Source organism: Schistosoma mansoni, chromosome 6 (genome assembly GCF_000237925.1).
Source record: "Schistosoma mansoni strain Puerto Rico chromosome 6, complete genome".
NCBI lineage: Eukaryota > Metazoa > Platyhelminthes > Trematoda > Strigeidida > Schistosomatidae > Schistosoma > Schistosoma mansoni.
Window position 1 is genome coordinate 12,294,038 of NC_031500.1, and position 26,080 is coordinate 12,320,117.

At 35.9% G+C, this 26,080-nt stretch overlaps 1 protein-coding gene and 1 non-coding gene across 3 annotated transcripts; one reads left to right on the plus strand and one right to left on the minus strand.

The window, feature by feature from the left end:
- Nucleotides 1-1,887: 1,887 nt before the first annotated feature.
- On the minus strand, nt 1,888-19,571 carry Smp_059690.1 (putative kappa B-ras; the record flags this gene model as incomplete). Of its 2 annotated transcripts, XM_018798285.1 has the most annotated exons (5): nt 19,436-19,571; nt 17,748-17,942; nt 17,585-17,705; nt 13,590-13,679; nt 2,179-2,219 (listed from the first exon to the last, which is right to left on the minus strand). In XM_018798285.1, exons 1-5 carry the CDS (start codon nt 19,556-19,558, stop codon nt 2,179-2,181), a joined length of 570 nt encoding a protein of 189 aa, XP_018653243.1. In that variant the 5' UTR covers nt 19,559-19,571. The 2 variants fall into 2 exon arrangements, with proteins under 2 accessions (XP_018653242.1, XP_018653243.1); XM_018798286.1 differs by lacking the exon at nt 19,436-19,571 and having other exon boundaries at nt 1,888-2,219; nt 17,748-18,060.
- Nucleotides 9,289-9,355, plus strand: Smp_tRNA_01038_Gln_TTG.1.1. The gene has a single exon. It is a non-coding gene (tRNA).
- Nucleotides 19,572-26,080: the final 6,509 nt, after the last annotated feature.

The window sequence follows — 26,080 nt, forward strand, 5'->3', positions numbered from 1 at the left end:
AGTAGAATCATTAAACAAAACAAATATGTATGATGTCCTTCAACATGATCACTACGTTACCGAGTTCACTGATGAGGAGTTCGCTTCAGGCCAATAAGACAAATGGTATTTACTTAATCAAAAACACAGATGGCCACTAACTAGGAATGGATAGCCTGACATTTATTGGTCCGTGCAGCTCCTTCTATCACAGGTAGTTAATAAGAAAACGAAAGGAGCCAGCCCATTCGTTTCCTTGTTCTGACTTAAAAAATCTTATAAAAAACTAAATCAATTATAAAATCACAACGCATCATAAATAGGAGATCACAATCTGTACAGATCTAGATCACTTACGATTAAAAAAATGCTGGGTGATCGGTGCTTAGTTAATCATTACCGATAACTTAGGAACAGTAAAATATCTAGAAATAACTAATGACTTAACTATGAATAATATATTTGTAAAATCTCATCGAATGAATTTGTAGTAAATCCAACGTTTCGCCTGGCAATCTGGTCCAAGCTTTTTCAAGGAAATATAATCAAACATCAAAATTATCGAATATAAATATGTACATGGTTCTCCGCTTTTAACGCTGATTGGATGACCTATTCAGTATACAATGAACCAAAGAACCATGTACCCATTTATATTCGATAACTTTGATTATATTTCCTTGAAAAAGCTTGGACCAGATTACCAGGCGAAACTTTGGATTTACTTCAAATTCATTCGCGGAGATTTTACAAATATATTATTCCTATTTAATGTCTTACATCAACTCGACGGTCGAATACTGTGAAACTATTCGCTCTAATATAGACGAAAGTTCTTATATAAACTAATGACTTAAATGAAAGCTTACAATTATGGCAATCCATAATAACTGTAAAACAAATACTTAATGAATGAACAATATATACATAATAATCTCCTGTACCATAGTTCGATAATTACTATCTTTTCCAATGACTATTCAAGCATATCTAAAACGATATCACGAAATTTAAAACATAGTTTCCTACTAACGATCCAGTTTGTTTTGTCTCCTCAGATAAGAAAAAAAAATCTACAAGTGGCTGGCTGAATGATCGGTTACATAATATGTTATTGATTGGCTAAAGAAAGTATTGCCTAGCCTTATAATCTTGTGAAATTATAAATATCTCTTCAATTTTAAGTAAAATATTATAAAAAAAAATAAAAAAAGGTAATATATAACAGTAATAATACATAATTACAACGAAATAAAAAAAAAGAAAACTATAATTTCAAAATATAATGGATATTTTTATTTGAAATTGTTGTCAAGGGAACAGAACGAGGGAAAGTACATATTCAAAAATTATCTTAATCATTTATCACAGAGAAATGAATAATAACAAAGAATATAACATAAAATTATTATTAACTCATCAATCAGATGTAAATTCACATTACTTGAGTTTCAACTATACTCTTGTAGTGAATGAAAAACGAATGGAGACAATTGAATGTATTTAAGAACAAATTACAGACTATCTCACTCAATTCTGATAACCATCCATTAGACAATACATTTGCAAAATAACAATCAATTGTCTCAATCTTAACTGTTCCTTCTGTAAATATCAGTCTGTCTTCTCTGATTTCATTGTTTATGCATTTTCATATCGACTAAGCTTCATTTCTGTTCTTCTCTTATCGATTTTCTGCCAAAATACATTCTATATCTGATCATCACCATACACTACTTGTGTGGATATAAGTAGACCAAATCACACTCTAAGTATTATGATTAGTAATCATACTACTAACAGGTTTGTCAAACTGAAGTACATAGAGTAAGGTTCGAACCCGTGACGTATTGGTTAAATGTTGAATCCCTTAACTATTGATACACTACTTCAAAATATAACGGATTTACTTGAATATTATTATACATGGAATGAAAAAAAGTGGCAAATTTTACTTAGGTTAAGGTTAGTCATAATAATAATAAGAGATTATTCTATTCAGTAATAATAATAATAATAACAATAATAGTATTCAAAAGGTTAGTCATAAACAGATGGTTGGAAACAATGAGCTTTCTTTACAATTTAGTTGTTTTGTATTTCAATATATATATGGGAGAGAATATGTTTCTTTTTAAAATTTTCCATCACATAATAATGATGCTTGCAATTTCTTTGAGTTCGTTGAGAGTTCTTCTTTCACCGAACATCCTTTTTACCGAATGAAAATCCTGATTTACCTAAGAGAAAAAAATAATAAGAATGAAAACATAAGATTAGTAACTAACTAATGTAGAGTAGGGTAGGAATATTTCACTAAATAAATCACTGATGACTTCGGGTAGAAGTCATCGACCAAACTATCTAGCTCAGAGAACAAACCTACATTAAAATCACTGATGACAAATGAAAAACATTTCTTCAACTAAATTTCATATTGGGATCATAAATCGATTACAGTTATACAACTAATGAAAACCTGGAAACACTGGATAATCGTTTCATGTTAGTATGATATTCTTCAACAATGTGCATCTACGACTCTGAAACCTAGAACCTTTGTACACTTAAACAATTGGGTGGAAATAGAAAGTGTCCGACTTCCACTGTTTTCGGTAACTTCCTCAAACATGACACGGTCTATTGGTCAAAGATGCTCACTAGAACTCTGTAAATTTTTCCTCATAGTTAGTCATTAGTGAGCGCAATCTCCAAAACCTCATACTGATGGTTATTATTGGCTCACGAATGTTCTGGGAGCTGATCGACTTCATAAAACCAAGATTTTACTATGAGTGAAAACATTAAAATACAGTCAGTTGTAAACAACGCAAGTTTGTGGATCCAAGTTGTTATATTACATCTGCACAACCAAATTAAACTAACAAATTTAATGGCAAAAGATATCGGAGCAATATAGAAGCAATCATAAAAAGAAGGACTAAACATAGGTATATGGTTTGAAAAGACGTAGTGGAAAGGTATACATGAAGGACTAATGCGATTCAAGTTCTAGAGAAAGATAAAAATTGAATATAGCTGCTCGATTGTGAAAAATTCTGAGCCATTTCACCCGTCTCCAATCCACTGATTACGGTTGTCACGTGAATCCCAACCAGGTAGTCTGTATCTACAACCATGTCTAAGATCAACAGTTAGTAAATTCATGAACTGATTGTGTTTTAGTTTGGTTGCCCCTGGCTTTATTTCAATGTATTCCTACACAAGTAAACATTACCTATTAAGGAAAGAGATGAAACAAGTTCTAACTATTTCAGTCGGTGGAAATTTACAACTTCAACATTGCTTACTCCAAGTTGAAATTGAACACAAATTTCTATTCTGTTATTATTTGAAAATGGTGATGGAATGATTGGAATTCATTATCACTGGGTATACTACCGAAGGTCTCTTTAGATGAATCCATGTTCAATTTGTAATAAAACGCTTTTTCATATTTACGAGTATTTCATTGTGATTTCTTCAATTACAGTGAAGATCAAAAAGTTGCTTATTTGAATGATGTTTTGTTTATGTGATTATTCTTTAAATTAAAAACTACTGAAACTACTTTAAACAAAAAATTCAAAGTTCTAGTACATACTTATTAAAACAAATAAATATTGGTACAAAGTGGCACCGAATACATATGAGCTGCACAAATCTCATTAGATTTGTGTCAGGGCTGTGATACTGCCCAGGTGCCCAAACTGAAGCAGGTGGTTTTCTTAGGAGGCCACAACCGGAGCCTTTGACATAAAGGTCTGATTCACAAGGCAGTGGAGCATCGTGAGGAGATGTAGTCCCATGGTAGCCGGTGACCAACGATTGATTCATACGCCATTTATTCCCTTCAGGACCGTCCGTGTCCACCAACCCAGGTAAAGCGCCAGACATTCGCTTTTCGTCCTCTCAATTTCGTAAACAACACCCCTGGTGTGAGAAGGCAGTGAGTAGGACTTCCCTGTCAGAGGCTATATGCACGTGCCCATGTGAGAGCATTTCGAGAGGGAGAGAGGACTTACTCCACTCTCGGCTGTACCAGGGCTGTAGTTTGCCCGAATGTAACGATAAGGAAATAAATGCAAAGCTGAAATTAATTTACACTCTTCCATGTGGTTATCAATAATTATTATTAACACTATTCACGTAAAATTTACATTTATCGTCACAAATATACCACAGATCCAAGATACAATGATGTCAAGTATAATCATCGTACACAGAATTATGTAAGTTTTAAAAGGAACCTTGAAAAATAGCAATAAAAGGCTTCAGATGCAAAAAAGGGCTTGACAAAAAACGACTATTTAAAACTTTGAGAATATATGCATAAACTTTACTGATTTCCGAGCATTTCTATATTGTAAATTGATTCAGAACAAGATAATTAGAATGGTTAGGACTGAATGGACTTAAATGTCATCTCATTCTTTTCACTACGAAAGTATGGGGTTAAAAAACAGCCCTAAAAATACTACAACTCATCTTGGCCTATTGATTTTCATCTTTAAAGATGAGGTCTTAAAAGTGCTGAGTTAGCAAACCAACAACCACTCACAAATATGCCGTAAGTCACCGGCTTTAAACAGTTGTCTTTTTGACTATATGGTTGTCAAGACTATCCTTTACCCAATTTTTATTCGGATACCTCAAGAAGTATTCATCAACGATTTGCGCAACCAGGAAGTGACGACCTCCCTGATGTCTTTAATATCACTCAAGATCATTTCATTCATAATCATCATTTTTCAAAAACGAAAAAAAGAACAATGCACTTCAATATGTGAAACGAAAAAACACAACAGCGCACGACACAGCAAGAACAAATGCAAAACTTTTAGCCTTATGTAATGGAGCATAAAAAAGTAAAATAGGGATTATCCCATAGTACACATATGCGTAAGTTTAATCACCTTAGGTATGAAAACAATCATTGGAAAAAAGAAAAACGTTCTCAGTGTCTATATAAACACAAAAGGACATATATCGGGAACGGAACAGTCGCCATCAGTAGGATCTGATGATCATTACGCTGTATCTAAGATTGGTTGACATTGAAATTGTACCAATGAACAACAATGCAGTGGTTTTAATCATTAAGAGTTTGTCATAACACCTAAAGGTTTTAGGTTTAACCCCTAGTGGGGTCAAGGGTGTGGATTGTTGAGTAGTTTTACACTAGGACGAACCAGTTATCCAATACTCTCTCGTTAGCAATGGTACCACAAAGTGAGACTAACCTGTGACAAATACAACTTATACATAAAAATACTTATGATTCTAATGTTCATTAAGGTTTATTATCTCATAGTAAAGTACAATATAAACATGTGAATTTATTTTAGAAAATGTAAAATACATCACCTAACAGTTGCTTTACCTTCGATTTAAGGCTTTTAGTCATCCCTTATCGTACTGCAGATTATATAAATAGGAAATGTAAATTCTGAAAGTATTATATGACACATTGTAATTTTCTTCTTTAATGTAACAACACTTGCAAGCATAATAGATAACATTTTGATGATAATTAATGTGATGAGTGGACTGAGAGATAATGTTCATTTTAATGCTCTCATATAAAAAGAACCCATTTTTTATTTATACATTCAGTCAAATAGACAAGTGTAGATCTAGTTGTGCCCAATTATGTTGGAGGCTTTATGCGACCGATGCACACCGTTTGTGGACCAGAAGCTCAATGATTAAGGCTCTTTACTTTCAACAGATCAGCCGCAGGCTTGAACAGTCAAGCTACACGGTTTCGAGACCCGCTCCACCTGCTACAGTTTGGGCAGTTGAGTAATATCATAAGGCCTTTATTACACTTAAACTGTGACTTGAAACTAAGTGTACGAATCTGTATCTGTCAAATGAGTTGAGATTAATGACTTAAGCACTTGCTTTTGAAATACATATTTGTTGAAAATTTAAAAACCAGCTCCATCTACACCTCAGGTAACCAAGCAGTACCACAGTATGTGGGCGAAATAGACGTAATGAAATAGTGAAGGGACAAGTCGTAGCCAAATTATTAGTTTTCTCATGAAAACTACTTTGAAATCCTAAGCAAACAAATTCTACAAAACAGAACCATTAGCCTACTAACAGCCTATATATATATATATATATATATATATATATATATATATGGATCAGTATCAAGCTAATGAATTACAAAAGAATTATCTGGTACAGGTGACAAAATGTTTGTAAATAAATATCAGTTCTCATCCAACTGACTAGTTAGTAATTGACGTGCAGAAACCAACTGTGAGTCAATAGCTGGCTACATAAAGTATTCTAAATAAAAATTAGTTGATGAGATCTGAGAAATTATACCCTGACTACAGTTGTTTATGGAAAAATAACCACTAAGTTAACAAGACTGAATGGTCGTAAGGTTAGTGTCGTAAATGTTTTGCTACCAGAAAAATCTATGTCTTATTTTTAGCCTTAGAATTCCAATTCTTACGTTTTTTCGTCGAAGCTATGTGATGTAAGTAAACACTGTAATCTCCAGTCTCAATCATTATTGATTCTCAGTTGTTATTTATATTTATTTATCTAAACACATAAATATTGGTACAAGGAAGCACCAGATAAATATGCGCCTCACAAATCTCATCTAATTTGTGTCAGGGCTGTGATACTGCCCAGGTGCCCAGACTGAAGCAGGTGGTTTTCTTAGGGGGCCTCACCCGGAGCCTTTGACATAAAGGTCTAGTCCACAAGGCAGTGGAGCATCGTAAGGAGATGCAGTCCCATGGTAGCCGGTGACCAACGATTGATTCATTGGCCATTTGTTCCCTCAGGATACTGGAGCCCATGTGCACCATTGGTTTGGAATCAGGGTTTTCCAACTCCCCTAGGTGGACTCACCTTGTCCACCAACCCGGTTAAAGCGCCGGACATTCGCTTTTCGTCATCTCACTTTTGTGAACAACACCCCCGCCACGAGAAATCAGTGAGTAGGACTTTCCTGGCAGAGGCTATATATTCGCGTGGCCATATGAGAGCATTTCGAGAGGGAGAGCAGACTCTCTCCACTCTCGGCCGTACCAGGGCATTTGGGGATTTCGATTTTATTATTGTTTTGTTCTATTTTAAACAGACTTATTACGTAGTGAAATTTTCTATCTCTACAGCTAGCCAAAACTTTTTTTGAAAACCTGTTTCCCTCCTATTTATCACGTTCCGTGTTACGCAACAACCGAAGTGTTACTTGGTTGGATTCTCATCAAGCTCTTGACTGGCATACTAGGCTTGTAACAATAATACAACAAACGCTCAGTTTTTATCTTATCAAGTGTGGGGCCCAATAATTGTGTACTATTGAAATGAACATCTACGACGTCAGATACACAAATTTACAACAATGAACTTCTGTTCATTAAATTACTACGAGTACTAAAACGATGATTTCTCGATTTAAGTATATTGATTCGTTTGTACACAATCTCTCACCGCAACTCAAAGATGAATCGAGTGGTGATGAAATAACATCAGTAACCTTTAAACACAAATAATCGCAGTTTGTACCCTTCCCTAGTATGAACGAGATACAGAAAACATTTCAATGTTTAGAAAAATGATGGTTAGAATAACAAACATTGATTTGTTGAAAAATTCAGTGAAGCATTCGGGTATCAGTGTTGGCAAGAGTTAGAAATTAGATGAATATCAAATAGGACAGAATGATCCCAAGGATATTACTCATTACAAAAAGTAGTAGTGAAAATGACAGGATAAATTTCGAGTTACATGTTGCCTCAAGATAGTTTCTATGAAAACTTAATAATATTCAGGATCATTATTTAAAGTTACAGTGTCAAAAATTAATCATATTTTCTCCACGAATTTATTTAGTAGAGAGGGTTTGTAGATAGTGTTGAATTATTTAGTTAACGTCACGGATTGAGCTTGGTTAGATAACCAATGAAAACCACGGCGCAGTGGACGACTGTGTTCAGTTCTAGTATGAGATTCAACAGTGGTGCGTATTTACAACCCGACTTAAGATAAAACCCAAGATCTTAAGGTCTTGGAGTGAATAGGTAACTTTTAAATCACTAAGTTAGAATACGATAATCCACATTTCTTATTATAATTAATTCATGACACAGAGCCTCAATGTCTTCGATGATGATTGCATTATTGTGAGTTCTACCGGTCAAAAACTAGCACTATTAAAACCCTAGTGACAAATTTCAAGTGATAATTAATGTGACCACTGGAAATCGACCATGCCAGGAATGGGGCAATTATTAACTAATTCTAAATGGTTGAGCAAAATCGAGAATTAATTGAAGTTAAACAAATAAATCATTGGATAAAACTTAGTATTTTAAAGGTTAAGCCCTCGCCAACAGACCTGAAGGCCATAGATTCAGTTTGAAGTAGGTTTATGGATGGATACTATGATTCCCACACTAGGGCGAAATATCCCCGTCCAGTGTTCTTTGGTCTTCAATGGTTGTCTGACTAAGACCGGTTTGTTATGCAAATTATAAAATCTACAAACCCTTCATGTTAAAAAAATAGTATCCATGAGGCTCGCACAAACTGAACACACAAACTTCAAAACCAGTGAGTCGTAAATCAACCACTGAATATTCCAGGCTAAACTTAATATTAAAACGTAACCTGACTCGTCCTTTCGGGTAATGAATACTTCCGTTTCTGTAAGAAAGATTTACACGGATCTCTACAACAACCTTAAACCTTTACATAAAATATTAAATCAAACTTGAATCTATGATTAAAGCAGACTTTCGAAATTGAACTGATGTGAAATGCGCACTGCTGAGGAGTCCCACAATAGGACGAAACGGCCTTCAAACAGTGTTTCCAGGTTTTCCATTGTGGTCTAGCTTTAATTGACTCATGATTTCAAATATGAAAAATACTGAAATCTCCACAAAACCTCTTCTGATGTGAAAATGCCATGAAAAACCAATGGCGCCATACAAAGAATAAAAAATAAATATAAACCTCACTCGTAAAATACAAAGCAAACATATGTGTTAGTAAAACGAAATATCTTTTTTAATGAATAAAAACTTCAGATCATTAATACTTTTATACGTAAATCTTCTGTTGTCTAAAAAAGGTAAAAAATATTTCTGAATAGATAATGCTCAAAATATTTGATTCTTCAAAAAAAGAAGAAAAACCCACTACCATTATGAATCAAAATGGACTGACCAGTTGCAGTCCTAAAAACATTAATGGGAAGATCCAAACAAACAATACTAAGTAAATTCCAACTTCACCCCATTGCACAAGCAAGTGGCTATCAGGACTCAGTGGCCGAGTGGATAACGCGATGGCGTTTGAAGCGAAAGGTACTGGGTTCGAGTCCCAGAGTGAACATCAACTCTCAGTTGCAGGTACATTCAGTTGACTAGTCCCAAATAGGACGGAACGCGCGTTTTGGATTCCACTGCTAGCCACTATCCATCTCTGCTTACCATGCTTGTGAATTAAGGCTATATCGAGGCAATACGCACAGTATGCACATATGCCAATTAGAGACTGATCAGTTGCAGTCCTAAAACATCAATGGGAAGATCCAAACAAACAATACTAAGTAAATTTCAAAATGGATGAGGTTTTAACCAATTATGGCTTACTGTTAAAGAAAGACATAATGTTTTATCTGGATTAAGTTCGGTTATCGACTTATTCAACGTGCAGAAAAGAAATACTAAATGACAGCTTATTTAATAATCCCAATTATTCCATATTCCATTTGAATTTCGTTGTAGTGTGGTCTACTTATATCCATATAAGTAGTATATGGCGATGGTCAGACATAAAATGTTTTCTGGAAGAAGATCGATAAGGAACGAACAGAAATCAAGCGCAATTGATAGGAAAATGCATGAACAGTGGAACTAGAGAAGATGAACTGATATTTACAGAATGAATAGTGAAGATTGAGACAATTGATTGTGATTTTGCAAATTATCTGTTTGCTGTATGGTTATCAGAATTGAGTGAGATAGTCTGTAATTTGTTCTTAAATACATTCGATTGCCCCCAACTAGTGTTCCGTTCACTACAGCATGACCATTCGTACGAATGACATCTCTATGGTTTCCATAACGTCAACTAATTAAAGAATACAGGAACTGGGTGAAGGAAGCAAACAGAGTGGTCAGTTAACATGATGCCGTGATAGGAAATATAGCTGTATATGGTCATTATTTGTCAGTTCGTCATGACTCTTTAGTTGGAGTCTTAAAGATTGTGAAACTCAGTGGTTTAAGATGTTAACAGATATGGGTTGGCATAGAACCTAGAGGTGATCCTGTTGCAGTTTTCTACCTCATACTTCATCAAGGTGTGAACTCTCTTAACTGAAAGAAGTCTTTTCGGGTATATTATTAACTGAAGTGTGTCTACTATCATATACTATTCTTATCTGTCAATTTACTAATTGTTTAACCCTTCAATCCTATATTTCTTCAAAACATTATCACTTCATTAGTTAGGCCTTTTTAGTGGGCTACTGTATTCGAATTCGTGTGCTTTAAATGAATAAATTTTGTTAGAAAGTACAAACAATTATCCCTAAAACATCTATGCAAGCAGAGAAAGGCCTGAAATCTGCATAACCAAACAGTGCCAGTAAATTTACAGTTTTTCCTGATCTCACTTACCAAACTTATTAATTTTATAAAGGTTTTGACGTTTTTTTCCGAACTTCAAAGTTTCATGTGGCCGAATGACTAACACTTGATTTATGTATAAGAACCGAATTTAAAGTAAGGCTTCAGTCAACTCACCACCTTTTTATTTGTTTGGGATTTATGATTTATCGACTGGTAAGAATCTGTTTATTAGTTTAATAATACGTAATCAAGCGTTCGCTAGAGAAACTCAATACTGAGGTTTTCAAAAACACTGAAAATAAGTGACACGATCCAAGGAATAAGAAAATGATAGCTATTAATGGAAATGAGCGAAAAGAGGAAGCACCAGATTTATTTATTTAAACACATAAATATTGGTACAAAAGGGCACCAGATATATATGAGCCATACAAATCTCATTTCATTTGTGTGAGTGCTGTGATACTGCCCAGGTGCCCAAACTGAAGCAAGTGGTTTTCTTAGGGGGCCACACCCCGAGCCTTTGACCTACAGGTCTGATCCACAAGGCAGTGGAGCATCGTGAGGAGATGCAGTCCCATGGTAGCCGGTGATCAACGATTGATTCATACGCCATTTGTTCACTCATGATACTGGAGACAAATAAAACTAACTGTAATACATTTTTTACATCCAAAAAATATAAAAGAGTAATTTCATTGTGTATGAATAATCAGTCTTTTTTGAATGTTTGGGAAAAGTACAATATCTAGCATTTTTCTGTTCATTTAGTATAACATTTCGGTACATAAGAGTGTCATTCCACTAAAGATTTCATTTTAATCATTGAAAGCTACTTACATATATTTTCTGTGAACAAGCTATTGAAGAGCATTCCAACTTGGAAGATCAAAAAAGTAAATAAATTGAAAGTTAGGATTCGAAGTAAAATCTTCAATGAACGGAAAATGCTAGATCTCACACACATATTGAATACTTGAAAAGCACATTCATTACAAATTCTCAAACACATATCTGATTTCATTTTAACTATTTGAAAATGTCAAATTATTTTTGATGTATATAAAGACTAGAAATAATAACACGTTTTTGTTTAATGTCAGTCAGTCAGTCAGCTACATCGTAGGACCAGGCACATTTATGCATCGGTCCAAGTTGCTATACCTCGTTAGCACAACAAGATGAACTTAATTTAGTGGTGGTAAAATATAAAAGAAAGATTGTATATAAGGATATAGTATAGGAAGGAAGACAGTTATGAAGCAATTTTAATCTCAAGGTTTAAGGGAAGATCAACAGTGTATACACCTACGCCATTGTGGTCGATTCTGAGACATGTCACCTACAGTCTCCAAACACTGGTTACGATAGTCACGCGGACCCCAACTAAGTAGTCTGCATCTGCCAACATGGCTCAGACTAGAAGTTAATGACTTCAAACACTGGTGCTACGTCTTGGTTTGGCCGCCCCTAACTTTCTTCTAACCATCCCCTACACTAGTCATCATAGCGCGTCGTGGTAATCGGTGTTCAGGCATGTATGTTCATCACCAATTGCACAAGCATAACACTATAGATTTACATTGTTTATATACATTAAACCTAAAACAAATAATTCATCTTCTTAACAAAAATTGTCCCGTATTATTATTATTGATGCATCACCTTAATTAGTAACATCATTTACAAAAGTGTTTATCGACTATAATCACCGTGTTCTGAGAAAAATGTGATTGTTTTCTTTTCGACAACAAATTAAAAACAAGACATAACAGCTTACTTGTTTGTAAAACATTTCTAATTATGTGTGTGGTATCGTGTATAATGAAACGGATAGATATGATGTCACAACTCATATATATTAATCGAATTGATTAATTTGAAAACAATTCTTAGCACAAAACTAATAATATATGGAGAATCATTGATAATTGAAGAAAAACGGTTAGATACTTAAACTTGTCCGAGATTGAACAAACAAACATTAATGTTGACAAAGAAGCATATTATTATCAATGAAACTGAGAGTACTTTCCATACATCAGGAAGAGACATAACTTGTCATATAAGGTTATTAATTTCTAGTATTGCTTATTCTTCTGGCTAGAAGCTTTTCGTCTAATTTCGGCACAACTTACAGTATACATCGTTTTAGAAATATACGAATTTCAACAATTAACACTTCACAACAGAGAAGGTGGTATTTTATTTTATATAAATAATGAATTCAACGCGACTAATCACTTCAACTAGTGTTATCAAGCTACGTAACTGACTAAATAGTACCATCTTAAATTATCAAATTTAGGGAAATACTCGTCAGTTAGTTTTGTATTTCAAAAGGTATCCAAAGAAACTCGGAGACTTGTCGAACTTTCCTATCAAAAGGATTATTGTATGTGTTCATCATAGAACGCCTGAGAAAATAACGTCGTTCAGTATAGTTGTCAAAAGCGCAAATATGTGGTAAAAATTGTAGTCGCTTGTGTATATCATTCAATGTCGTCAGCTGATATAAAAACTCCTAAATCCTACAAAGGATAACGCGGTATAACTGTTCATTGCTTGCTCCGTAAACAATTAGCCGAATACCGGCTAACGCTTAAACAGTAGTGAATTATATTAGGTTATCGTTAGGTATATATGTATTTCAGATTCTGACCAACGGTCACTTTATTTTCACCGGAAAATGTTGGTTGTTGGATTTTAGTCAGGCAAAACACCGATATCAAATTTAATAGATGCTAAGAAAATCTTGGTTTTGAACGATCAGAAAATGCCAGTTGCAGTGTTGTAAAAGGAAAATTAACTAAGATGGAAAAACTTCGGAACTCCTTTTCATTAGCATTTTAAATGGTTTCAGTTTATGTTTAACGGTGGTTCTGAAAATGAATAGTATTTTAAACGCTGTATCTATGGGTAGAAGTTAAATATCAGGTCAATAAAGAATTATGACATGTTTGATATATTTTTACGTAATCCACTCACTTTGAGACTGAGTGATACGGGAAACAGTCCACGTGAATAGATTCATGAGTGATTGGCGGTCATACACAGTTGTTTCAAATATATTTGCCACTGAATTGAAAAAAGAGTGAAAAACATCACTTTTTGAAGTTCCGACAATCAAGAATACCATGTTTGGTGTAAATCGATTAGCAGAACAAAGGAAGCTTGTCCCACTGGACAAATTAGTTATAAACAAACTCACTATAATAATAATGTAACTACATGAAATTTAAAGAACGACTACAAAAAAATTAAAGAAATTTGAATGGTCTTAATTATCACAACACGAAACTTACTTGTTATTTAAGTTTTAAGAGTAGTTGGGTTAAGTGACTTTCAAAACGATGACATTATCAAGATTGACAGATATTTATGCCGAAAAAACCCACATAACAGTTAATAAACCTAAAAATGTTTTCCTATGATTAACTTGAAAATAGTATATATACAAATGCTTTGAATTAAGTGGAATTACCTTAAAAAATCAGTCTATTAGTAAAGGATCGATCTGATGAACAATATAATAATTATATTTTCTAATTATACAAATTTCCTTTGGTGACAGTGAAAAGATAGATAGATATATTAATATAACGCTAACCACTCAAGAGCAGTGATATTTTAGCCTTTATTATTTGCCCAGAGAATCGAAACTAAGCAAAGCGTTTTCCTATTGTTGTAGAACACACGCTGGAAAAGAATCTTGTTTACGGTTTCCATCCAGATAACTCATGAGGTGACCAGAACTAATAGTGTAAACCTTATACAGAAACGTAACTGCATTTGTTTATCCTAGTTTACTCAGTGAACTGATAAAGCAACTTACATTTAAACAAATTGCTTTCATTAGACATCAAGTTGGTATATTGAATGGAGATCAATTTTTCTAGTCGATCATTTTGAGTTAGATAGATTAAAATAATGTATTACCACTGAATAATCGCTTACGCACCAAATAAATAATTCATTATTTGTTCTTACAAATGTTAAACAAGTGCTTCGCAAAGCTGCATTTATAAACAAAAGTGTGAAAGACGAGATTCTACTTTTCACTTATACTAACCTTACACTCTATACCTCTTGTTATCCAAGAAGCCTAGATAGAAGCTCATACACAAAAACACAGACCAAGTGGATTAATATACAAAACTGAGTTACCACACAATTAACAGTGAGCAATGCCTGACTTAGAAATAGATTATTAGGTAAAGATAGCGAACAGAATGGTGAGGTATTAAGTCTATATTAACAGAAATGGTTAGGACATGTGTTACGCATGTCCGATGATCGCCTACTTCCTCGATGGGCGATGTCTTTATTTATTTATTTATTTATTTAAACACATAAATATTGGTACAAGGAAGCACCAGGTAAATATGCGCCTCACAAATCTCATCTAATTTGTGTCAGGGCTGTGATACTGCCCAGGTGCCCAGACTGAAGCAGGTGAGTTCCTTAGGGGGCCACACCCCGAGCCTTTGACCTAAAGGTCTAGTCCACAAGGCAGTGGAGCATCGTAAGGAGATGCAGTCCCATGGTAGCCGGTGACCGACGATTGGTTCATACGCCATTTGTTCCCTCAGGATACTGGAGCCCATGTGCACCATTGGTTTGGAATCAGTGTTTTCCAACTCCCTAGGTGAACTCGCCATGTCCACCAACCCGGTTAAAGCGCCGGACATTCGCTTTTCGTCATCTCAACTTTGTAAACAACACCCCCTTTGCGAGAAGGCAGTGAGTAGTACTTCCCTGGCAGAGGCTATATATTCGCGTGGCCATGTGAGAGCATTTCGAGAGGGAGAGCGAACTCTCCCCACTCTCGACCGTACCAGGGCATTTGGGGGCCGGACCATGTATACTGATATAAGAGTATGTTGGAAGAAAGTTAGTGGCGACCAAAACAAAATATGGCATCATTCTATCAAGTCACCGCCGATTGAACTGAACCATGTTAATTAGTGTAGTCTACCTGGTTAGGGTTCGCATGATCATCAAAACAGACGGTCAGAGACTTCGGATAAAAACGCTCAAAATCGTTTGCGATGGAGAAGGTGCATCCGCACTTTGTCTTTCTCAAAATTCTGAGATTTCAAATTCCTCATAACCTTATTTAATTTTTTGGGCAGCGGTCTGTGGGAAAGAACAAACCAGCTTCCAGCTGAAGAGGAAATTAGGAAAAGACGATGGAAGTGCATGGCACATACATTACGGAAAAAATCAAACTGCATCACGAGGCAAGCTCTAACTTGGAATCCTGAAGGGGAAAGGAAAAGAGGAAGACCAAAAAATACATTGTGTTGGGAATTGGAGGCAGACACAAAAATGAATAGCAACTGGACACAAATGGAAAGGGAAATCCAGGACAGAGTTAGATGGAGAATGCTGGTGGGTGGCCTATGCTCCTCCACGAGGGGTAACAGGCGTAATTTATTTAGGTTCTTTCACTGATTATATTTTCTTCTCGAATCTCCTCTTCGATGCCTTATCTTCTCCGCTATCACGGAAACTTACTCTCTACTATTCTGAGATTTGGCCTGACAATTTTATCTGTGCTAATGGGGTATAGCACCTTGAACAGATGTACATACGTACCAGGTTCAATGTTGTGAGTGACTGACTGATTAAGCATCTGCTCAACTCTCGGACAAGGCATTGACTTTGGTACTGCTGAGTTGGTCTATGGAACGACGCTATATTTGCCTGGTGAATTTTCTGACCGTGCAACAAATATTCCAGCAGATATAACCAGAAATTAAGACAACATATGGAATCAATTAGATCTGTCAAACCACGAACCCAGAAAGCAAGATCATTCTTGCTTATCGAATTAGACAAATGCTCACACAGATTCGTCAGAAATGATAAAGTACGACAGCCCTCTTAAAATAATCAGGAAAGACAGTAAAACAGTCAAAGCAGGAAGAGTAGGTAAGACACTGTTAGCACCGATCGCGTGAAATCAAAATTTTTAGAGAGCACTGAGAAGGAAGCGATAAAATCACTAAAATCTACGGTAGAGCAAGCAATAAACAAACGACCTGCAACAAACACTAGCCCACACCGAAGTTCAGCAACCACAGAAACTACGATAAGATCAGAAAGAAGAGCAAATTAGTCTGAAAGAGATGTGGCAACCACCATATCTAATTCAAACCCTCACATTATTATATAACTATTATGCATTCTCTTTTTGTGTTATCATTATTTTTGTTACTGTTCTTAATTGGTCCTACAAGTTTTGATTATCTTTACATCTTAACCTTTCACTTTCTTTGGACGTTAAGTACGTACACACTTCCCATATTCAAAACACTATTAGGTCGACTCATTATTTTGGTAAATCATAAATATCTGAACAGTAAGTCGAAGCGGTGTAGATTTTCCTGGAAATGGGAAACGTTTGGATTCGGCTACCTAATCGGTAGAAAAAGAGATGTCTTAGTCACCTGCCAGTTTCTGAATACTTACCAAATAAATGTGATAAATTTGATTACGGTCAGACTTTTGGGACTTGTATATTTGAAAATCTGTAAGAAACTTCAAAGCAGATGGAGTTGGAGAACTGAAAACAGAGCTAAATACATCTAGATCACCGATAACTTGATGCTCTATACCTAATATTAACAAGGATAAAGGATAACTGGCACCGACGGAAAGCTTTAAATTATATGTTTATTAGGATTAAGAATTTCGTTCATTGAGAAACATCTTAGAGACACCACTTCAGCTATCTACGTCAAGCATTTTTGAAAACATTAAAAACGTAGTCTGTTCCTGACAGTCCGTTTGCCTAACGGGACATTTGATAAACCACACTTCCACTAATCATTAAAGGGAGACTATTGTCTTATGCATCAAACCCTTCATCTTATTATTTGTGGAGCATCTCTTGGTGTTTCTAGTACATTCCTTTCTGTAAAAAGTGACACTAAACACCATTTATTACATCATGATATAAGACACAATTTGATTACCTTTCTCGGATTGAGACCATCGAGAAATTTCTGCAGAATCTAAAGTTGCATCTTTAGGTTTATCAACCTTGTGACAGCTAAGTACAATGCATAAATCACGTTTCTCGCGATATTTGTCAATCTACAGAAATAAAAGTTATGATATTTAATAAGACGGATTTACGTCTTGTTTTAGACTTTGAACAGAGCTGAAAGATTTGGAATCGCTTATATCATATACCAAAATGAATGCATCAGCACAATTCACAAAATGTTTTTCCAATTTAGTCATCCCTCCAAGATCGTAAATTCGAACTTTTTCTTTAGAACCACGATCTGTCTCGACAACAGCATTATACGTGTCTTCATAAGTCGAAATCTGGTAATCAAAGTATATTCTTAAGTAAATGATTATCATATGTATACATGACAAGGAAATTAGAAAGGAATTCTCACTATTTAAAGATAATATTCATAAAACATTGACTTAATGTTTTGAAAAATGTGGTGCTTTTGGGCGAGACTATAATCTATGGACAAGCCAATCAAAAGCGTTCGAAGGATTTCAAGGTCACGGCGCCAATTTCGGTACCTGATGCCCATGTACGATTGGTTCACAGAGAATTTTGGAGAACACTTGACAATTAAGCGGCTACAATAAATGGGGCTACTAAGAAGTTCCTTTATTTGTGATTACGAGTATTAAATAACTTGTAGACCTTGTGCGGACTAACGTCATGTTGTCCTTCGATGTAATATATGTTGAAGGAAGACGTTTGCTAGGATAGTAACCTTTATCGCTCGATCCAGATTGAGACTAATGCATATTATAATAATTGCCGCCAACTGTATAATAAAAGCACCAGTAACATTGGCTGTAATAATCGCAGACGGTACTGATTATTTATTTATTTGAACACAAATATTGGTACAAGAAAGCACCAGATACATATGCACCACACAAATCTCATCTAATTTGTGTGAGGACTGTGATACTACTCAGGTGTCCAAACTGAAGCAGGTTTTCTTAGGGGACCACATCCGGAGCCTTTGACCTAAAGGTCTGATCCACAAGGCGCTGTAGCATCGTCAGGAGATGCAGTCCCATGGTAGCCGGTGACCAACGATTGATTCATACGCCATTTGTTCTCTCAGGATTCTGGAGCCCATGTACACCATTGATGTTAATTAAGCTTCGGCTGTGCAGTAGTATGAGTATTGCAGGGACATCCATAATAAAAATGATAAATTTACACAACCGTAGTACACACAAACAATACTGAAGCTATATGGTCGAGGCTGAGAGGGCTTTTGTGACCTTATCATGGCTCCAGAGACCAACTATAATGGAGCCATATGGATGAGTTCCTCTACCTTATGCATTAGGATTTTGGAACCTTTGAACCTTTTTCTAACATTGACAAGTTTTTAGACCATATAAAAGAAGTGTATCTAATTTAATTATTTGGTTTTGTATAATATATTTTTACTCTATGCCTACTCTATGTTTACTGATTGGCCAACATTTCTCAAGGTCACTTAAGGTTCGTCCATTAACTATAGCCTCGCCCACCACCACACTTTTCTCATCTGGAGTCTTACAAATTTTACTTATGAATTGTAAACTAACTACTGTATACTCTTATCGATTAGGAAGGCCTAAGTAGTTAGTTCAGTCGCTTGGTTGCTGTTTGAATCAACTAGTGATCAACTAGTGTGTGGTGTATTTTATTTCCAGATCAACTACATTAAGAAACAAGTTGAAGCTCTTAACAGTCACCATACACTTATCCTGAGATTGATTGTCGACAATGAAGTCTGTTGCATAAGAAAACGGCATCAAGGTTTAAAAAATAAGAATGCTAGTATAACGAAATGACTTGCAAAGTCATCTGGTTGCCTTTCAAAATAGTTCCCATATATACAGTGTTCAATCAGAGAAGTTTTCCCGGAACCAGTCGGTCCACAAACAACCAACTTCGTAATCTTAACCATCGGAAATGTGGGTTAAACAGGCCGGTTTCCTCAAGGTCGTTTTTATCAGTATTCAATATCTTTTTGACTAGCCGGTAAAAGCTCGTCTTTGCGTTGAAAAATAGTTCAAGATTTTGGGTAACATACACGAAGTGGGTTCAATTGCTCAGTTTAGGCCAGGATCGAAATTTACCTACTATATATGCAGTGTTAGTTTTCCGCTTTGTTTATCTGAAAAATAGCATTAGTCTTAGTTCTGAAAAAAAGGATAAATACTAATATAATTGTAAATAAATCCACAAAATCAATAGCTCTTTAAGTCTCTGACATTTTATGCTTACCACTTCATTTTTAATGAACTCATCTGGCTGAAGGCGCTCGGTCATACACTCGCACCAGATCACGAGAGGGTGTGCCGTACTCCACATATCCTACAATCTCTAGTCAGCCTAGATTAATTTTTTCTCGATGTACCGATATTCTTTCAAATATCTTTTCGAACCTCTTCGCTTCTAACTTCTGACTTCCCTGGGTTGGCAGGATTTGATTCTAAAAAATGTTACTGGTTAAGGCGTTGTCAAAATCCGAGTAATTGTAGCATCTTTCCTATTATATTTCTTTAAGACTATGGACGAGCAAACGGTTATCTGATGACGGAACGAAGGACTGGTGAAAAATCGCGAAAGAAAAATTCTGTAGTAACATTAGAATAACAGTGAATATCTCCATACCCTCGAAAGAATCAGCAGAAAGTGTGCACTGTGTAAGATGTAATTTCCCATAGAAGCAACTCTAATCTATTCACTAGACTATCGAGAGCAGGACTTTCGCTCAGACAAAGTCAGAACAAGTAAGCTTTTTGCCTTGATAAACTTTATCTGTTTTGAAATCATAAATTAACACTGTTAGCGTACAAAATAAATAATTAATACGACCTATTAGACATGGCTTAAGAAAGGCATAGGTAACATGCCGGACAGTAACTAGAGGGTAGGAAAAACGAGTCGACGAACTTGATATCACTCATGACAAACATAAAATTATGATTAGTGAATACGCAAATCGTAGTCATACAAAGTCAAAGGGAGTTGATGTGTTAGTGGGCGTTTCGTGTTATCATTGTCGGGTTCGCCTATCGACCTTACTTTTCATAACATTCTTAATAAATGAAATGTTTATAGGAAATAACTACTCGCTCTATTTCAGTTACTGTACAGTTACTTAACACATGTACGCTGTGATCGCTCTTATTGCTTCGCTGACACGTTCTTATTTGCTTGTGTATACCAATGGCAGATGTAAGAAATCACAGTATATACACTACATTCAGTGCCTTCACTTATCTCAAATTTTCACGAACATTTCCTTTGAGGTTCTGAATTCCTGGTCTCATGTACGTGCTCCGATGCAGATGTGTATTACTGATAGCTTGTTAAGAATTGGCTCATGATCAACAATAATTATTTCTCTTGGAATCTTTCTGTACCGTATGCGCGAGTTTATGAACTTGTGGAATTAGCAAAACTACTTAGGCATTGATATTACCATAATAAGGAACCTAGACCTAAAATTGTGGATTTGTAATGATGTGTAAACCCGATCTATAATATCTTACGTGTAAGTCACAACACTGTCTATTCTGTCTCGTCGTATCGTATGAATCAGGCATATAAGGTGTAATATTCCTTAAGGGCACGCTTCAACTTGGTAAAAAGTAACATATTTAATACGAGTACGAAAAGACCTTACATAGAGTGACCACGTCTGTATGACCGAGCCATACCACTGTAGAATTGTGGTCTACGTCGTTGTTAGTATTATTATAATAATGGACCCAGCCCTAAAATTGTAAGTATGTCGTGATTTCACTGCCTTATCTATAAGCTTTTACTTGGAGGTCACGTCGTTGTTAACAATGACTCGTCGTATCGTAACAATTAATAATATGATGTCGGGAGTTTCTAAAGAACATATTTAGGCTAAAGATGTAACAGCATAGTTAGTGTGATTAAAGACAGGTTATAGAGAATGACCACGCTTGCAAGACTGAGCCATGTCACGTGATTGAGTCGAATTAATTCTCCCTGCCTTCTCCATTCTCGACCTTCTCTTTGTGTTAATTGTTGAATGTGCATTTTCCCAGTTACCTCATATTCAGCCGTGAGGATTGTGTGGTTAGGACCAATACCACTACACCATCTTGGACCCTTGTTCCAGCGTTCGCCTTTGTTGATCTTCTCTTAGTGCTACATATTGGAAATAAATCTTTTCAGTAATCCTATTTTCAGCTCCAAATATCGTCTAATTATGAACCAATAACACCTCAGACTCTTATTTCTTAATTTATAAGTATCCTGTAGGTTAATTTTCTCCGAAATTGTTATGAGAAAGTAATAAGTTTCTTGGTACAAGAGATCATTGTAACTTTATATAGGCAGTCATAAATAATAATGGTAATCCATTGCGGCCGGTCAGATGGTCTAGACTTCTGAAGAGGAACAACACGACGATATATGTTTTGTCTACCTCAAGTTAACAGCTATAATACTTGGTGCAGTGGAATACCATCCGTTTTTTATAATGGGAAACGTGTAATGACCTGCATGAAATACTCATGATCATCGGGCGAATTTATTCTATGAAATTACGTTAGCCCGTATCTAATGTTTGCGCGTGAACCCTGGCATGTGTTTCCTATTTTCGTCTATAACATAGTAAGGTGCCTATCTGCACTCTGTACCTCAAAGTAGTTAATAATATATAATTTCTGACAGAGTAGGTACGCGTCATTTTTATGGGTATGATCAAGGAATTATAACATTGGTTTACAGATAAGATGCTTCAAAGGTAAAATCAATGAAAAGGACGACATAATATTCGTCAACATGTACCAGCTATTTAATTGTCAGGCTTATGCGTCAGTGCTGCACGATGAGTAAAGAGTTTATAATGTTTCGAAACGGGCGTCCTGTTCGTGTTGTGACTTCAGTCAACGCACAACGGGTTCAAACATAACATTAGCGTGTAGGAATTGTGTTAGTGGTATCTATTTATGCAATGCAAATGTCCATGAAGTTTGAAGATGTAATAAAGTCAATATAATGGGCGCTTGATATGGACTGTGACCTTGAAAGACGTGTATATTAAGCTTGGCTTTTGTTCCTGGAGTAAGAAGTTGTATAGCTGTGCACTGAGTATGCGATGGTAAAAAGAACAAAAAGGAGTAATATAAGCGGTACGGTATTTGAATATAAACCCTCAATGATGCTCAAAAGTTTGTAGTGGAGCAGACGAAGGTACGGTTAATTGGTAGAAAAAACTAAGACTGGTTGCTGTTACTAGATTGAGATATGATAAAGTCTTGAGATAAGAGTGTGCAGTCATACATAACAATGACTTTTGATGTGTTATAGAATAGAATGGGTCAAATGGAGGTCAAATCGGAGTTAGAATCCGAAAGGCTATTTATTAAAATCGAAAGGGGATCAAAATACAGTAAATTATTAAGGAACGTTAACAACTATACCTTTTATCATGTCTTCTTTTATTACTCTTATTGTTTCATCAATACCAGTCGCTAGGGCATAGTATTAAAGTCTGACTTAGAATGTCATAGGTGATCTTAGTGGGGTAGAAAATCCAGCTAGAGTAAGAGAACAACCACAGTATCACTGATTGATTGCTTCGTCCGTAATCATAAAGAGCCTGAAACAAGCGAAATTTTAAGCTCTGAAAACATTAGTGGATTGAAGTCATCGTCCTCACCATCAACGCTTGCTTGTCAGCAATTCAGTGAAACACCCCCAGCCAGAATAAGTGGACTAATGTGTAAAATTTATGCTGTATCTATTTTTCCATAGCTCACTTACTTGTGTTTTTAGTTATTTGTGTAAATAGAACTCATCCTCAATTCATTTCATGGTCCACGTTTTCCATTCAACATTAGATTTACGTGACATACCAATGGTCATTTGGTTACAGGATACCTGAAAAGTAAACTGAAATTTGAAACTTGGATATTTGGTTTAAAATCACTTTTGGTCTGTTAACTTGCATCTCTGCTCTGAACACCCACAAATTGACGATTTATAACGCTATTTATGGCGCTATTATTTTTACTCTTTAGAACTGCACACTGATTGTACCCCATTTATGAGTATAATACAAATATTGTGAACTTGGATATCCTGTTTTCTCGTTATTTGATGGAAAGATAAGAGTTATCAACCAACTGTTTTTCAAGAACTGACCAAAGTGGGGATTTTAGGTGTAAAAGTGAACTTTGGTTGTGGGGGTCTAGCTGTATGGAATTTGTTTCATTAGCGAACATGTTGTGTTAAATGTCTTACTTACTTACTTGCTTACTTACGCCCGTTACTGCCAATTGAGCATTTGCCGCTGACCAGCGTTCTGCAACCCACTCTGTCCTGCGCCTTCCTTTCTAGTTCTGTCCAATATTTGTTCATTCTTCTCATGTCTATCTCCATTTCTCGGCGTAATGTGTTCTTTGGTCTTCCTCTCCTCCTTTGACCTTCAGGATTCCATGTGAGGGCTTCCCTTGTGGCTCAGTTGGGTGATTTCCTCAAAGTGTGCCCAATCCACTTCCAGCGCTTCTTCCTGATTTCTTCCTCCGCTAGAATCTGGTTTGTCCTCTCCCACAGTAGGTTGTTGCTGATAGTGTCTGGTCAACGGATCCGAAGTATATTGAGTAAACATATTAATTACGGCTCCTTATGTCTAGTGGGATGTCACGAACCAATGGTATTGATGCGAAAGTATTCATGTAAAATACCACTTTAAATCATGTTAAAAAAATCTGAATTGGTTCCACTTCCTACGGAGTAATCCTATTACAAGCAAACTAGACAATTGGCTAAAAACGAAGCCCACTCCATACCCTATAACATTTAAAAACAAAAAGGAGAGTTCAAACAGCTTCGAAAAAAAGGGAGACAGCCATTTGTATCGGCATACTGTTTTCAGCACATAATTTTATAATTACAGATAATTCCATATTTTCATCTTCTTTCCGAACTACCTTCATTTATACAGGTCCTTATCCACTCATACCTTGTTCACACTTATTTTTCTTTAACAAATTAGTATGCTCTTGTTTAATAAGTACTTCAGTAACGGACAAATAGACTAAATGGTTATACCCTAACCCTTCCTCCATTAATATTGTGTGCTCTGCTTTTCGTCCTTCCTTTTTCTTACACGTTTTTCAGGCCGCTGGAGATACCCCACAGAAGACAGATATGGCACGGGTGACCTCGTTCTATACCGTTATTAAAGCTTCAGATATTCCAGAGTGATATAAGGTCGAAGCTTCTAAAAGCCAACAACTTCGCATGTATCTATTCTCGACCATCAGCTGTGTGTTGCAACGCTACCTTCATAAAGTGCGCCAAGTGTGATATATATATATACGATCGAAATCCATTTACATTCATAACTTATAAAATATAAACCCAGCTGAGTAATTATCTACAGTGAAAGTTGTAACTTTTGTAACAATTTGATCTTGCCTGTAAACCGGCATGCCTCATGTAACAAACTGTTATTTGGGAATAAATTATTATTATTATTATTACAACTGTTACCAAACGCTTCTGGATGATAGCCTTCGTGGTTCTACACGTTTCCACCCCATACAGTAGAACTGTCTTAACATTAGTATTGAAAATGCTGGTGTTGGTCGACAAGTGTTTTGAGTTCCAGATGTTTTTCAGTTGTAAATATGCTGTTCTTGATTTGCCGACCCGCGCCTTCACATCTGCATCAGATCCACCGTATTCATCGATGATGCTGACCAGATGTGTGAAGGTTTTCACATCCTGCAAAGCGTCTCCGTCAAGTATAATTCGATTGATGCATGTTGTATTGTATCGGAGAGTTTCTTTTCCCTTTGTGTATGTTGAGACCTACTGATGCTGTTGCTACACTGGTCGTCTTCTCCTGCATTTACTGTTGCATGTGTGATAGAAGAGCCAGATCATCTGCGAAGTCTAAATCGTCCAGCTGCATCCTAGCTCTCCCTTCAGATGGTGACGTCCTCATGACCCAGTCGATCACCAGGAGAAAGAGAAAGTGTGAGAGTAAGTAACCTTTCCTGACACGGTCTTTACCTCAAACGAGTCAGTGGGTTGTCCTCCATGGACGATTTGGCAGTTTAATCCATCAAAGGAATTCCGCATGATATTGACTATCTTCTCAGGCAGGTAAGCCGTAGTGTCGAAGAAGCCTCCATAGTGTTATCCTGTCCATTCTAGCAACTGCTTTCTCGTAATCAATGAAGTTGATGTAGAGTGACGAATTCTTTTAAATTGATTGTTCCACAATCATCTGTAGAGTTGAGATTTAGTCTGTACACGATCGATCCTTACGGAATCCAGCCTATTGATCTCGAAGTCGGGCATCTACGGAGTACTTCACTCTGTTGAACGCTACCCTGTTGAAGACTTTTCCTGGTACTGAGAGAACAGTGATGCCCCTGTAGTCATCACACTTGCTGAGATCGCCTTTCTTTGGTATCTTGATCAG